Source organism: Ctenocephalides felis, unplaced genomic scaffold (genome assembly GCF_003426905.1).
Source record: "Ctenocephalides felis isolate EL2017-DRISC unplaced genomic scaffold, ASM342690v1 CF-g0.4_SCAFFOLD_03570, whole genome shotgun sequence".
Lineage (NCBI taxonomy): Eukaryota > Metazoa > Arthropoda > Insecta > Siphonaptera > Pulicidae > Ctenocephalides > Ctenocephalides felis.
The window spans coordinates 4,138,116-4,152,565 of NW_020539724.1; the positions used below are offsets into that span (position 1 = coordinate 4,138,116).

Below are 14,450 nucleotides of genomic sequence, written 5' to 3' on the forward strand. Positions count from 1 at the left end.
TCTTCAAATTGTAAATATGTAAATATTTTCACTATCTATGCTTTATCATTTTGACACTTCTATTAAACAACAAAAATATAATTATTCTTATCTACTCAATCAAAAACCAACATCTGTAAAAAAATTATTTTGTTCACAGGTTTCCAGCTCTTATTACCATCCTAATTCTAGGAGGGTTGCCTGGGTCAGAGAAGCGACTGCATCACATGGACCTCAGCCGAAAGGTAGGATTTTTGACCGTATATGTCTATGCATAATCATATTTGCGAACCCCTTTCCCTTGTGTTTTCTCAACACAGTTTTTTGTGTTTGAGGTCATTAATCAAATTTATGACGGAAGTTTTGGAATCTCATTGTTAAATAACGGTCCGGCGGATATTTGGACAATTCTCACAAACGGATCAAACTGAGATGTGATATGAATAGATATTATGATCTCATATAGTATGTCTAAATATTGTTTATTTAAACTTTAAAGCATTGAATTTAAAAGCAATCGTTTAGAAAAATAATCAATAATTAAACAATATTATATTATAAAATAGACTTAAAATTGGAATAACGATAAATTTCTCGTAAACATAAAATGTCAGGTTTGATAACTGATTGTCGATTACTTTTTATAACAGGATTTCGCGTGTCTTTCAAATTATTGACTCACTACAGAGTATTATAATTATTTTGTAATAACTGTATGAATCGCTTGATCGAGTTCACCACGGTTTTGGGAATATTCATGTATTTCTTATGCAATTTAAAATTTTGATTTTTTATATCTCTTAGCTCAATATATCAATGAGGATAACATGTTCTTAAGGTAGGTGATTTATTACTAGTATTACTTGAATTATTTTATTTGCGCCAAAAGCTCAACGACCATATTTACTATTCTCTATATGATCTAGTTTATTTTTTATATGTCTATTATCCAGCCAACAAATTCTTAAAATGTCCGTTGAAGATTTACTGCCCGTGTCTTAGTACAAAAAACCACTGTCAGTTTTACACATGTGTGCGATTTAAATTTAAAATACAAACCTTCGTACGAAATGCAAATATTACGTGAATGGACTATCCAACGGTCTAAAATAGGTATCAAGGATACACCCATTGACTACCTTCTCAAACGGTTCCCACAACTCTATGCTCCATATAAAGTCCATTGAAATTAGAGCAACGCGGATGGACAATGGTTATCCTTAAAAAGATAAAACGGTAATAAAAAACATATTTGCATTCGCAATCCTTCGTCCAAACGGTCATTTTGGTAACGCAACCCAGAAATTTTCTCAAGACTCGGAGTTTGCAGGTATAAATGAAGAAAATTTTGTATACATCGCGAGTAACCTATTTTAAATTTGCGCTTTCCTGATTTTGCTGCCAAACAAACATTCCTAAATCCCTGGTATCAAAAAACGTTTAAATCTGTCTGATACTTTATGGGTCTTTCATATCCAAATGATAGCAGGTAAAACGGTGACCCGTGGATAGTTCTGGCCGGACCTTATTAATCCCTAAGGACCTACCTTCCCTTCTGCTTCCTATGACCATAGGTCATCTGCGATATAACCTTTTAAGATTTTTTGCTCGTGACCCTTTTGCGCGCGGAGAATCGCCCTATTTCGAATGACCTCACAATGGAAGTTTTGGTCACAAGTGGACCAGGGAGTTTTTTGTAAAATTTTGTCTCTTTTTCGCTCATGTGGGATATTGGGTGTCCGAATTTTTATTGTTATGGCCTATACGAGGATATAAAACATCCAGTCAATTGGTGTCTTACACGTTGAGGACATGGATTTATACATAGAGTTAAAGGGTTTAAGGAAAATAATATTTGAAAAATATATAAGGAAACTACTTTTATTAATAATTTTATTTTTTGTTATTATAATATACCTATATAAAAAATATTTAAATTAATATAGTTGTATATTATTATTATTTTTTTAAAGAAAACCTAAAAATAATTTTATTTACTATTATGAATATTTTGCTATATGGCTATATATTTTTCAAATCTCTAATATACTTAACAAAGTTGTGTGTTACTTATCGTTTGTTTTTCTATATGCACTTAAGTTTTCTATTTTCTATCTATTCTTAGGTGCACGTAAAACTTTGCTTCAACTATTTTTTTTCAAAATTCAAAGCTTTTTTGTATATATTATTATTGTTCTATATTTTTCCGGAATTTCAATTTTTTAGTTCAGTATTTATTATATTTAGCAAAATTTATTAAGGTAGCCATTTAATCTGATACCTTAAAATTTCTATCTAAACTGGTTCAATTGATATATGTTTCTAAAGACCCCGACGTCCGCATCGAACTAGTTTACAGGTATGTTGCTCTTGTTTACCTGTTGAACCTACACGAACAATATGAGTTTTTTTCATTCTGTACCCCAGTTTAAATTTGCCTCTGAGGTCACCGAGGAATGACCCGCGTCGGAACCCGGAAAGGAAGGGGTCAGTATAATATTATATAGATCGCAAAACGGACCTCCTTGTTCTTTGCAATATGATCGGTTTTTTACTAACACGAATATAAGAAAAGTCTGTTAGTTTGTGATATATGCAGTGGCCATTATGGTGTGCTGTGACCAGTAATTATACCTACCTATAACGAATTTTCTGTAACGTATTTTTGGGTATAGTCATGATAAAAAAACTAAGGAATTATTTGAACTTTTTTGTACAAAAATGCAATTGCTCGAAAAATTTAATATTTATTATATTTTTCTTCAAATTTAACTCAAATTCTGAACTATTCTAAGTTTTACTTCTTACTTCTATTTTTAAATTTTTAACTCAAAATTTCAAATTCTATGAAAAATTTCATTTTACCATTTTCACTTTTCCTGCAACGTGCTAAAATTCTTTATTAATCATCATATAATCATCATCTAATATAAATTCTTATGTAATTATCATAATTATCAAAGAATCTTATATATGTATAAATTTACTGTAATTACTGCTAATTTAATATAACGTGAAAGCTCGCTTAATGAACATCAGTATTACAAGAATTTTCCGTGCATGCATAAGATTAATTTTACATATTTCTAACATATGTATTTTAATTTATTACTCTTAACTTAATGATTACTTTCATTTTTTCCATATGCATATTGTTAGAAATACTTTTTAACAATATTAACTACCGGGTATAGATTTCAAATTTAAAACTTGACTTTGTTAAATATGACTGTTGAAATTTATAAATCCTGGTTCATCAAAATTAATAATTAAATAGCTATATTTTTTATAAAATATAATACCTTTTTCAGTTTTATAAATATATTAGCGATTATTTTTCTTATCTTTTATCATGACTGTACTTGTTTCGAAGAAAGATCCATTTTATTTACTATCTATTCATTTCAAACCGTTTTCTTGATCTAGTTCTCCACCATTTTTGAAATTGTCTAAAAGCCATTGGTCGTCTTCTTCAGTCTATTGTTGTAAAACTTTTGTAAACATGAAAGATTGCTTCGTTATTATTTAAAATCATTGTTAAATGATTGCGAGTAACTAGTTTTTCTTAGGTAGCTAAAAGCATTTCATTTTAAAAAGCGCCATATTTTCTGTCCTATTCTAAGTGGGCCAACCTTTTGCACAGAGATGAATTTTGGAAATAAAGGACATAGTTCCATTTAAATAAATGTAAAATTAGATTTAAATAAAGCTCAAAGCTCTATTTTGATTAATATAAGAATACATACATTTTTGAAGATAAGATATAAAGGTATGTGTATTTTGTTCTTGCAAAGGGAGGGTGGTAATAGATGACTATTTTGAATTCCAAGAAAGATGATCAATTGAAAAATTAAAATTTATATAGAATTTGCTTGAATATGCCTCGTATTTGATTATTAGCATTAAAGGTTGACTTAAATTTCTAGGAATTTTTTGACAAATTAGATTCGTACAGGTATGAAGTTCAATACAAAAATAAATTCGCCTCTGACAGGACTTATATAGTAATATTTTATAATTCATATATATATATATATATATATATATATATATATATATATATCTGTGTGTATATGTAACTGAAATTCGTTAGTCTACAAAAGTTTTTTTAATATTTATTTATTTTGATCTAGTTTCTTTTGCACACAATGACTTGAAATAACCGCTCGATTTTTTTTATAAGTGAAACCTTGACATAGGTTCAAATTGAAATGAGTTCAGTTTCAAAAAGAAGTGATTTTTTATCAGAAGAATTAAGTTTTCAAAATTGATATACATGATAAATTTTTATAAAAAATAAATTTTGGAAAAAATTATGATGAATATGATGGCAACTGAATTATCAGTGCAATAATAAGGATTTCATCATGTAAAATCGTATAATTATACAGGAAATGAATCTTTACAGTAAATATCCCATTAGCACTTTTCTTGAAGTGTTATGAATTCGATTTCTTTAAATTATCATTCATAATCATTAATTCTATTGCCTGATTCCGATTTACAACGATGCGGAACACGTGCTGTTATTGTTTGAGCAAACGCGAGTATTACAATTAGAGTAAAATCTGGTCGACATTTACTCAAAAATTAAAAAAGACATTTATTTTATAATAGATTGTTTTCATATCAATTTAAAATCGATGTCATAATAGGATAATTATTATAATAGAGAAGAGCTGGGATCCACCACCAATATCTCAAAAACAAGTAAAACTAAGAGTTTTTTGACAACAATATTGGAAAGTAGAGGAAAAAATATGTATAACTAACTATTATCTCGATTTTTAATATATTTTTAATATAAGCTTGACTTATTAAGTTTATATGTAGCTGGGATAAAAAGGACCACCAGAGCCTTTACCCTGGCAAAGGTATAACCAATGAAAAAATAAGTTAAAAAAGCTATTTTACAAGAGATAAGAAAAATAAATTGTTTTTTTTTTTAACTTTGCTTTTGACGAAATACAAGATCAAGGCTGTATACAGTGTTTATCTCTGTAAAAAATATACTCTTGAAAGTTAATTTTTGTATCGGTTAAATAATGAAGCTATTTTGTCGCCGACCTTTGAAGGGTTAACACGTCTCTTAAATATATTCTTTACATTTATTTTTCTCAATTTCTTTTCTATTTTAATTTTAAAATAAGTCTATTACCTCCTAAAGAACATGCATTTAACTCCATTGAGTTCAACTCACTTGAACCGAAGATTTCTACTATTTCGTAAAATCTCTTTAAAATTTAAAATTTTAGATTTGACCTGTTTTTCCTTTGCTGTCCCATTCTTCTCCGCATATGGGGTAAAAAGGACCAAGTGACAAATTTTTGAAAAAAACTGCTTAAAATATATTTCTACAGTGATTAGTTGGTTAGTCAGATAGTTGTTTGTTTGATATGTGGTATTTGTTGGGATGTAATTGGTTTGGTTTTCACTATATAATTGCTCAAAGTTTTTTCCATGTATCCTTTACTCTTGAGTAAAATTTCTTTATGATTTCCGTCTATCGTGTACATATTTATTTTTTATCTGCACTGTTTTCGTTTTCTGCTCGCATTAGCATAAATAATTAATGCAGCCAGGTATTCGCTATCACTTCACGACGAAATGCGCGATTACGACAGTGCCAGCGTTATTTCTCGGAAGAGCTGATACAAGCAAGCTCAAAAAGTTTATTGTACATATATGTGTATCTATTTTTTTATCTGAAATACTTCCGCCACGTAGGTATTGAATTATCACCATTGAACGAGTGTACGTTTAGTTATGAACCATGCGGCAATAACCTGGAGGTGTCCGGGCTGGTGGGAAGCGATCACCCACGTGGGGAAAGAAGCTTTTCTATGAAAAGAGGATGAATGACTGAAAGCTACCGATTTTCAATCAGTAGTAAATAATATTTGTTGATATTAATGTTCATATTTTTTTTTGTTTTAAATGTTTTTTGCAGATCTAGTTCAACCGCTATCTTGCCTTTACGGTGAGAGATCTTTATATTAGGCGTCATTCCGATTGAAATAAAAAGCGTTCATTAAGACTGCCTAGAAAAGTATAAGAAGTGGCTTTGATTTAATAAATAGCGACTTAACAGAATAAAACATTCCTATAGCGTTATTTCCATAGTTTTGAAATCTTGGATAATCCCATGAGTAATATACCTGAATTTTTCAGAATTTATCTTCTTGTTCTTTTCGTCGGTATTTTGTCATTTCTTGATCATTGGATCAATTGGATCGGTAACTACTTAAATTAAAAGGATAGATTAATACTACATAGAATGTTCTTGATTCACTAAATAGAGTCTTAGAAAAAATTCTTCATCCTTTATTTCAATAGTTTGTGAAAACTTAGATAATCCCATTAATCTTATACCTGATTTTTTCAGTTTATTTGCTTTTGATCTGGCATTTTGACAACATTTCTTGATAATTCCTAAATTAGAACGGTGAAAACGCCCCTAGGTTTTATAATTTATTTTAAAGTGTTTATTTACCTCGGAGTTCTATGACCCCAAAAGTCAAAAATCCTTATTCAGTACATATGTAAATTATGAAAACTTTTATTGTTTTCTCAATCGTAATCTGTTTGGAACACGTTTCGTGTTTATCACTGGCACAACTTTATTCACCGCAAAGCCTTCGAATAGATAACAAGCTGTCATGACAAACTAGGAAATTCATATTCAAAAAGACAATTAGGGCAACGATGATTAGGTCGACTAATCATTGTTAATATGCATATCAGTTTGCTTTAGTTATCGTAAAGCTACCTTTACGTGAGAAAATAATTAATGAACTATAAATTAATGAACGAGGATAGATCCAAAGTAATCTAAATCTTATTAATATTTACTTAATTTACTTTGGATTAATATTTTTGGATCATTCAATATCAACCTATTGGTGTGAACACGACTCTTTTGATTTTCATTCATATACAGCAACCAGAGTTCTACATTTCCAAGAGCTTTTGTGATGATTTTTTGCCTGAAGTTGCCTTTTTAGAAAGCAATCCAACAATTGATCACAGTTTCAGCTCATAGATCTGTTAACTTTGAATTTATATAAATCCTATCAAAATAACTTTCCAGGTCTTAATAGTAATATGAGAAGCAGTTCAGATAAACCAAATGCTAATAAATATGAAATATTAGCAAATCTAATAGAAAAAGAACAGGTTTATGACACAGATAACTTAATGAGAATGAATAAACCAACAAATATCTCAAGCAGAAATGATAGAAGAAATTATTATAAAGCAAATTATGAGTATCGAAGAGGTGAACGTAGGGTAGACAGAACTGACGTGATTAGGTCTCACAAAAGGTCACAAAGCAATGAGGATAAAGAAATTTCAGCAGCGCGAAGGACTCAATTGAGAAGCGACATTAAAAACATAATTAAAAAACTAGAAGACAAAAGATATGGTATAGATATAAGCAAGGAAACTAATATGTCGAACATAAAAATTAGATTAGAAATGATAATCGAAAGTTTGGGTATAGTAAGTTCTCAAGTAGAAAACACAATAGGAGTTGGTTCTAAAGAAAATGAGAAAAAAGATATTAGTGACAATAATTATAGTTGATTAAAAAAACAAATAAATAAATAAATAATAAAAATAAAAATATAAATGAATCAATTAAAAATTTTACAACTGAATTGCAGATCACTAGTATCAAATAGGGAAAGTATTCAACACTTTATGTTCCAAAACCAAATCCACATAGCGGCACTACAAGAAACGTGGCTAAAACCAGATAGGAATTATAACTTCTCTGGGTATAAAATATTTCGTGATGACAGAGATGATGGTTATGGCGGGGTAGCTATTTTAGTAAAAAATGAAATTGCTTGCGAAGAAGTCATTTTTTCTAATGATAACGATAATATACAACTCTGTGCAGTTTTGATTAAAACCCATACACCATTTTATATAATGTCCGTATATTACTCTCCTAATACAAGTATAGATATGACGGATTTTAAAAATCTAATAGAACAATGTCAAAGAGCAAGAATTTTGATTTCGGGTGATTTCAATAGCCACCACTTTGCGTGGGGCAGCAATTATATAGACAAAAGGGGTGCTACAATATATGAGTTAATAGAAGATTATTCTTTTTGTATACTGAATGATGGAAGAACAACAACAATTCAATCAAAATACAAAAGAAGCTCACCAATAGACTTATCATTTTGTTCCAACAATTTAATTAGTTTGTTGGATTGGAATATAGTTAATGAGAGTATTGGATCAGACCATCTCCCAATAATTATAACGGCGAATGTGTATATAAAAACAATGATACACATTAATATAAATAAACGATGGAATATTAAGAAAGCAAATTGGACAAAATTTGAAGAAAATATTGACAAAATGACAACAACCTTTAATCACACAGAAAACATCCAAGTAAAATATAAATCTATTACAAACATAATAGAAAAAGCAGCAATAAGTAGTATAAAACAAAATAAACAGAATTACATTAGGACTTTTAGACCTACTCCATGGTGGGATGAAGAGTGCATGGAAATCATATCCAAAAGAAAAATAGCATATAAAAAAATGTTAAATAATTTCAACTATAACAACTATATTAATTATCAAAAAATTAATGCAGAGATAAAAATAATGCTTCGCAACAAAAAGAAAAGAAAATGGATAGACTTTACTAACTCCTTGAATAATACCATGCCTATTACACAACTATGGAAAAAAATCAATATATTCTCAAACAGTAAATCTAAAGTAAATTCTTATAATCAAATATCGCAGGATTTTGGATATAATATTTTGAAAAACTATACGCCAGATTATGTTAGAAGTTGCATCCGTCACTACAAGAATGATAGACTTCGAAATCGAAATATTAACGAGGAAGCAATAAATTGTCCAATAAATACCGAAGAACTTGATAATGTTTTGAGAAATAAAAAAGATTCTGCGCCAGGAATGGATAACATCCATTACTCTATGATTTCTAAATCCCCTAGGGAATTTAAAAAAATCATTGTAAATCTGTTTAACGAGATAATTAAAAATAATATGATTCCCGAAGATTGGAGAAATGTTTGTTTGTTACCATTATGTAAGCCCAATAAATCTCCATTTGACGTCAATTCATATAGGCCGATAGCATTAACGTCATGCGTGGCAAAATCATTTGAGAAAATAATTAAAACAAGACTGGAATGGTTTATCGAAAACCAAAATCTATTAAGTCCATTACAAATTGGATTTAGAAAAGGTAAAAGCACTATGGATGTTATAAGCATTATCTCAAACGATATTCATATCTCAAATTCCAATAATAACTACCTCCTATTTATTGCAGTAGATATCGAAAAAGCATACGATAACGTAAACCAGGAAATTCTACAAAATAAAATGCGAAAGTTTAAGATTCCAAAACTTATAATTAATTGCGTTATGAATCTTATTTCACAAAAAAGAATTTATATCAAAACTAAGGAAGGAATTATAGGGCCAAGAACAACAAATACGGGTATTCTCCAAGGGTCAATACTTAGCCCACTACTCTTTAACATTTATACCTCCGATTTGATCAAAATAATAAAATCAAACGATATCAAAATCTTACAGTATGCGGATGATCTGTTTATATATGTAGCAAAACCATCAATTGAGATATGCATAAAGAAGGCTAGTGAAGCAATAAAGAAACTACAAAATTGGCTCAATAAAAACAATCTAAGTATATCCCCAAGTAAAAGTTCAATAACAATATTCACCAGACACAACAAATCATACCAGCAAGACCAAATTAGGTTGGGCAGTTTAGACTTTCCCATTAAAAAATGCGTAAAAATACTCGGTGTTTATTTGGATAACAAAATGAGTTTTAAAAATCACATTCAAGAATTATGCAAAAAGGGTGAAAAAGGTTTAAACATTTTGAGAAAACTAGCGAATACCAGTTGGGGAGCTCACCCAGAATCGTGCTTGATGATATATAAGAGTTTAATAAGATCTCAAATGGACTATGGATGTTTTATTTACGGCACAATAAACTCTTCTGAAATGCAAAAATTAAATAAATTACAATATTCAGCACTTAGATTGAGCCTAGGAGCTCTAAAATCAACTCCTACAAATAGTTTACTTGCGGAAGCAGGTGAAATAACTTTTCAGCTGAGAATACAAATGTTATCAAATAAATATCTTACGAAAAAATTTAATTCGGCATGCGAAGAAATTCCAAATCAATTACAACTGTTATCAAATCACCATATTACCAAAAAATTTTGGTTCAAGAAAAATACTCCACCATTATTATCAAGTTTTTATTTTTTCAAAAAGTTTGATGAATATATAACTATAAATAAGACCATACCACTTTTTGAATTTCCGTGGATAATGCAGTTTGAGAAACCCGATATAATATTTACATCGTTTCCAATTGAACCGAATATTTTAAACATTGGAGTCAGAAACAGGGAATTGGAGACTTACATAAATGAAAAATGGCCTGATCACATACAAATCTATACAGATGGGTCAAGGGGACAAGGAAAAACAGGTTGTGCTATTTACATCCCCAATTTTAATTATAAAAGAAAAGTGAGGTTGCCGGACATTGCATCGATTTTCACTGCAGAAGTATTAGCAATTTATTTAGCATTAGAGTATATCAAACAAAATAACATCAATAAAGTGATAATTCTTTCGGACAGCAAAGCAGCATTAAAATCTATCAACAAGCCAAATATTAAACCAAATAAACTTATCTTAAAAACTACAGAAATTTTAATACAACTAACTAGAGATAAATTTTCAATCAAATTATTATGGGTAAAAGGTCACTCCAACATATTGGGTAACGACATAGCCGACAATCTTGCGAAAGAGGCATGGGATCTGGACGTGGACCCTTATAAAGTTCCATGTACTGATCTATTTTATTGGATAAAGTCACAAACCATTAAAACTTGGCAAGAGGAGTTTAAAACCTTATCAAAAAGGAAGGGAAGGCTATATGCTACAATTAATCCATCTCCAAAATTTAATACATGGTTTAATAAAAGGCTAGACATCGACAGAAAATTGATTTCAATTTTCTGTAGAATGCGATTCAATCATACATTGTGCAAGGACCAGTTATACCGGTTTCGGATCGTAGATAATAACAAATGCATATGTGGAGCTGCAGAAACAATTGATCACTTATTTTGGCAATGCCATCTTCATAATGAACATCGTAATAAACTATACAAATGTCTGAGTGAAAAGGGAATGTCATTTCCAATAAATACAGTCATATTAGTCGCTACAAACAATATACAAATTTATAAAATCGTTTTGGACTTTATTACTAAATGCAAAATAAAAATTTAAATTTCTTAATTGATATCTGTGTGTATATGTAGGTATGTGTATGTGTATATGTAAATATGTATGTGCATGTGTGTATGTGTATATATGTATCGATATGTATATAGTTAAGTTTAGATATATATATATATATATATATATATATATATATATGTATATATATATATATATATAGTTATAATTAATATTATAAATGTCTGTAATGTGCTAGATAACCATAAGGTTGAAGCCAAATAAATAAATAAATAAAAAAAAAAAAAAAAAAAAAAAAAAAAACTTTGAATTTCTTGGACAAATACTCTATTTTATCTAATAATTATAATACTTACCTACTGTCGGCTTTACACATGCTAGTATTTAATGTTCTCATTTCTAGTTATCGCAAAAAAACTTATAAAAGCCATTGATAATATTGTACGTGGATGTCACCGCTAATGATTTCGTATTCTTGTTTTACGATATTTTCAAGGTTTTTCCCATGAAAATTCTCTCTGTTCATTTTCCGACCTGATTTGATAGTAGAACTATATTTCCCAAACGAGTTGAAACTATATCTTTCCATTTATTTACGAAGATCATGATTATTAATATTTATGAAAATTATGACTAAATAGTAAAAATATCTGAATCCATTTAATTTGAATCTACGGACATCACTGCCTACTTATTGAACATGTCTTGCAATTACAAACGATTTTGAACTTGTTTGATCATTTTTCCTCGCATAAGATAAGTTCAATTACCTTTATTCACAATAAACACACATTCTTTTGTTATTAATTACCGTATCAGTCATTTAATAGATTTTTATATCCATTTCCGAAGAACTTAGTCGAGTTCAAATTGCAATAATGTATCACATTGAAAATTTGATGCAGACGAAGGTTCGTTGAACTAGAATTTGAGTTTTAGAAAATTGTCGACTTATTGTAAAATAACACAAGAACGATTATAGGAGATATCGTTTCAGCGATTTGCGAATTTCTGATAACCTGCGCGATTTGTGATTTTTATCTTCGAGAATTTTATGATTGAAATTCAATTCATATTCCTACCAAAGTTTAATGTTGTTAATGAATATATTGGCGAAAGAACAAATTTTTCCTGTTATATATTTTGGAGCTGATTTAAAATGTAGAATTAATTTGAATTCAAATTGTACTTGCTCATCTATTACATTTTCTCAGTTTCATGATTTCACTTACAATTTGTGTATATTTATTTTCTGTCCTTTACAACTGATCTGATTTTTAGTTGTGAAATATTTTTGTGTAATCGAGACAGATTTCATTGATCTATTTGCGTTAGTACAGATAAATGTAATATATTTATACGATTAATACGAATAAAACGTTATCTCGTTTTCTGTACATCTGTCGGATGAGAGGTGCGACTGCATCGCAATAATCAAACAGAGGTGATAATTATTGGAGATAGGAATGGTAATCCAAATATCTATAGGGTATGGTAATATTCATTTATTTATTTGAAATCAGTTAGGAGGGGTATTTTTTATATGAAAGAGCTTATATACCAGAATTACTAGTGGTGCATGGCATTGTGTCATAAGGCAAATTGCTGGAGCTTTTCGTACAGTAATTATACATACTCGAAATAAATAATCAAGCATCCGTAAAAATTTATCGATGAGTAATAACAATTGTTTTAAATATTATAAAATAATTATTATAAATACTGTACATTTCATCATAGTATCATAGTATTTTATTTTAAGCGACGACACAGGCAATATGCTTTTAGAATCACTGTAATCGGATGCGCTGTTCTCTCAAAACTGCTATTATAGTTGCTCCGAATTTTCGAAACTGCGAAAAAATCATCCTAGTAGAGCTTTTTTAACACGTTGACTATTAAGGCGGTATTCTAGTGTAGAAATTCAAAAAAATCGATTTTTTTATTCCATATTTTCAAAGTTTAGCTATCTAATAATATGGGTACGAGAAGGTTTTTGAAAATTTGAATTATTTTCGGAGATAAAGGCATTTTACTGACTCGGTCTCCATACAGGTTTGGCTTCACGCAAAACTTTGAATGCGTTTTTCTCAGAAAAGACTTATTCAGTACTGTTGACACGATGCTCGAGTTTTAATCGACCGATTCACTTGATATGTTCAGAGAGTCTTGTTTATAGTCCTATTTATAGCCCGAACTAAGATTATTCCCAAATTCCAATTTTCACTATTTTTAAAAAATTCGAGAAACTCAAGAAAACAGTAAAAATAACACTTTTTTCAAACAGTCGCCAATTTGTGAAAAAAATTTTTTTTACTCATCGCTAGTTCGGGCGATTACGACATCATTGTAGATTAATAATCTTTTTATTTTTTGCATTTCCGATGGCTAGGAGGGTTGAAATCATGTAAAGACTGAGGTGTCAATTTTTTGAGATCACCCACTTCGTCAGCTGCCAGTTTTTACAATTTACAACTTTTTTATTTTTTAATTTTTGATCTGTATTTTAATAATATTAATAAACACGTGGTATAAAAATTTATAGTAAAAACATTCATTGCTTTCTTTTACGACACTTTAAAAATGACCTAAAATTTATCGCTCTACACTAGAATACCCCCTTAAAGCTTTAAAATTAGATTTGAAATCATCATTCGAATCGAGAATGATTAGATTGATGAATTAAATATTATAAGAAAAATATATCTAGCAGTAATCTGTTTAAATAAATATGGTGACTGTACGATTTTAAATCTTAAATTATTATTAACCCATTTAAAATACTTATTTTTTCCCTAACATATCAAGGTTTACATATACGATTCAATATTTACTTGTATCTCATATTTTTGGCGCTATAAGCTGGCCGTGCGGTTATCTGCTCACTTCCTACATCTCCCCAGTGGCGCAATTGGTTAGCGCACGGTACTTATAAGTCAGTGTACGTGAGCGATGCCGGGGTTGTGAGTTCGAGCCTCACCTGGGGAAATATTTTCTCACTCCGTAATAGATAATTTGTACCTTATTTTATAATTTTTTTTAAAAATATTGGACTCAATGCACTTTTCGAATATAGAAAAATAGTATTTTGGGAATATTTAAACATTTTGAACTTCAAAAGTGAAAAATCATTCAGC

At 29.4% G+C, this 14,450-nt stretch overlaps 1 protein-coding gene and 1 non-coding gene across 2 annotated transcripts in view; both read left to right on the forward strand.

Moving 5' to 3' along the window:
• Positions 1-14,450, forward strand: part of LOC113382776 (ras-responsive element-binding protein 1) — an 86,500-nt gene that overhangs the window by 19,129 nt on the left and 52,921 nt on the right. The window contains exon 2 of the mRNA XM_026621007.1: positions 140-224. Coding sequence (XP_026476792.1) covers positions 207-224 — 18 coding nt within the window. The 5' untranslated portion in view covers positions 140-206. The remainder of the gene's footprint in view (positions 1-139; positions 225-14,450) is intronic.
• Positions 14,210-14,301, forward strand: Trnai-uau. Its single transcript is given in 2 exon segments — positions 14,210-14,247; positions 14,266-14,301. It is a non-coding gene; the product is annotated as a tRNA-Ile (tRNA).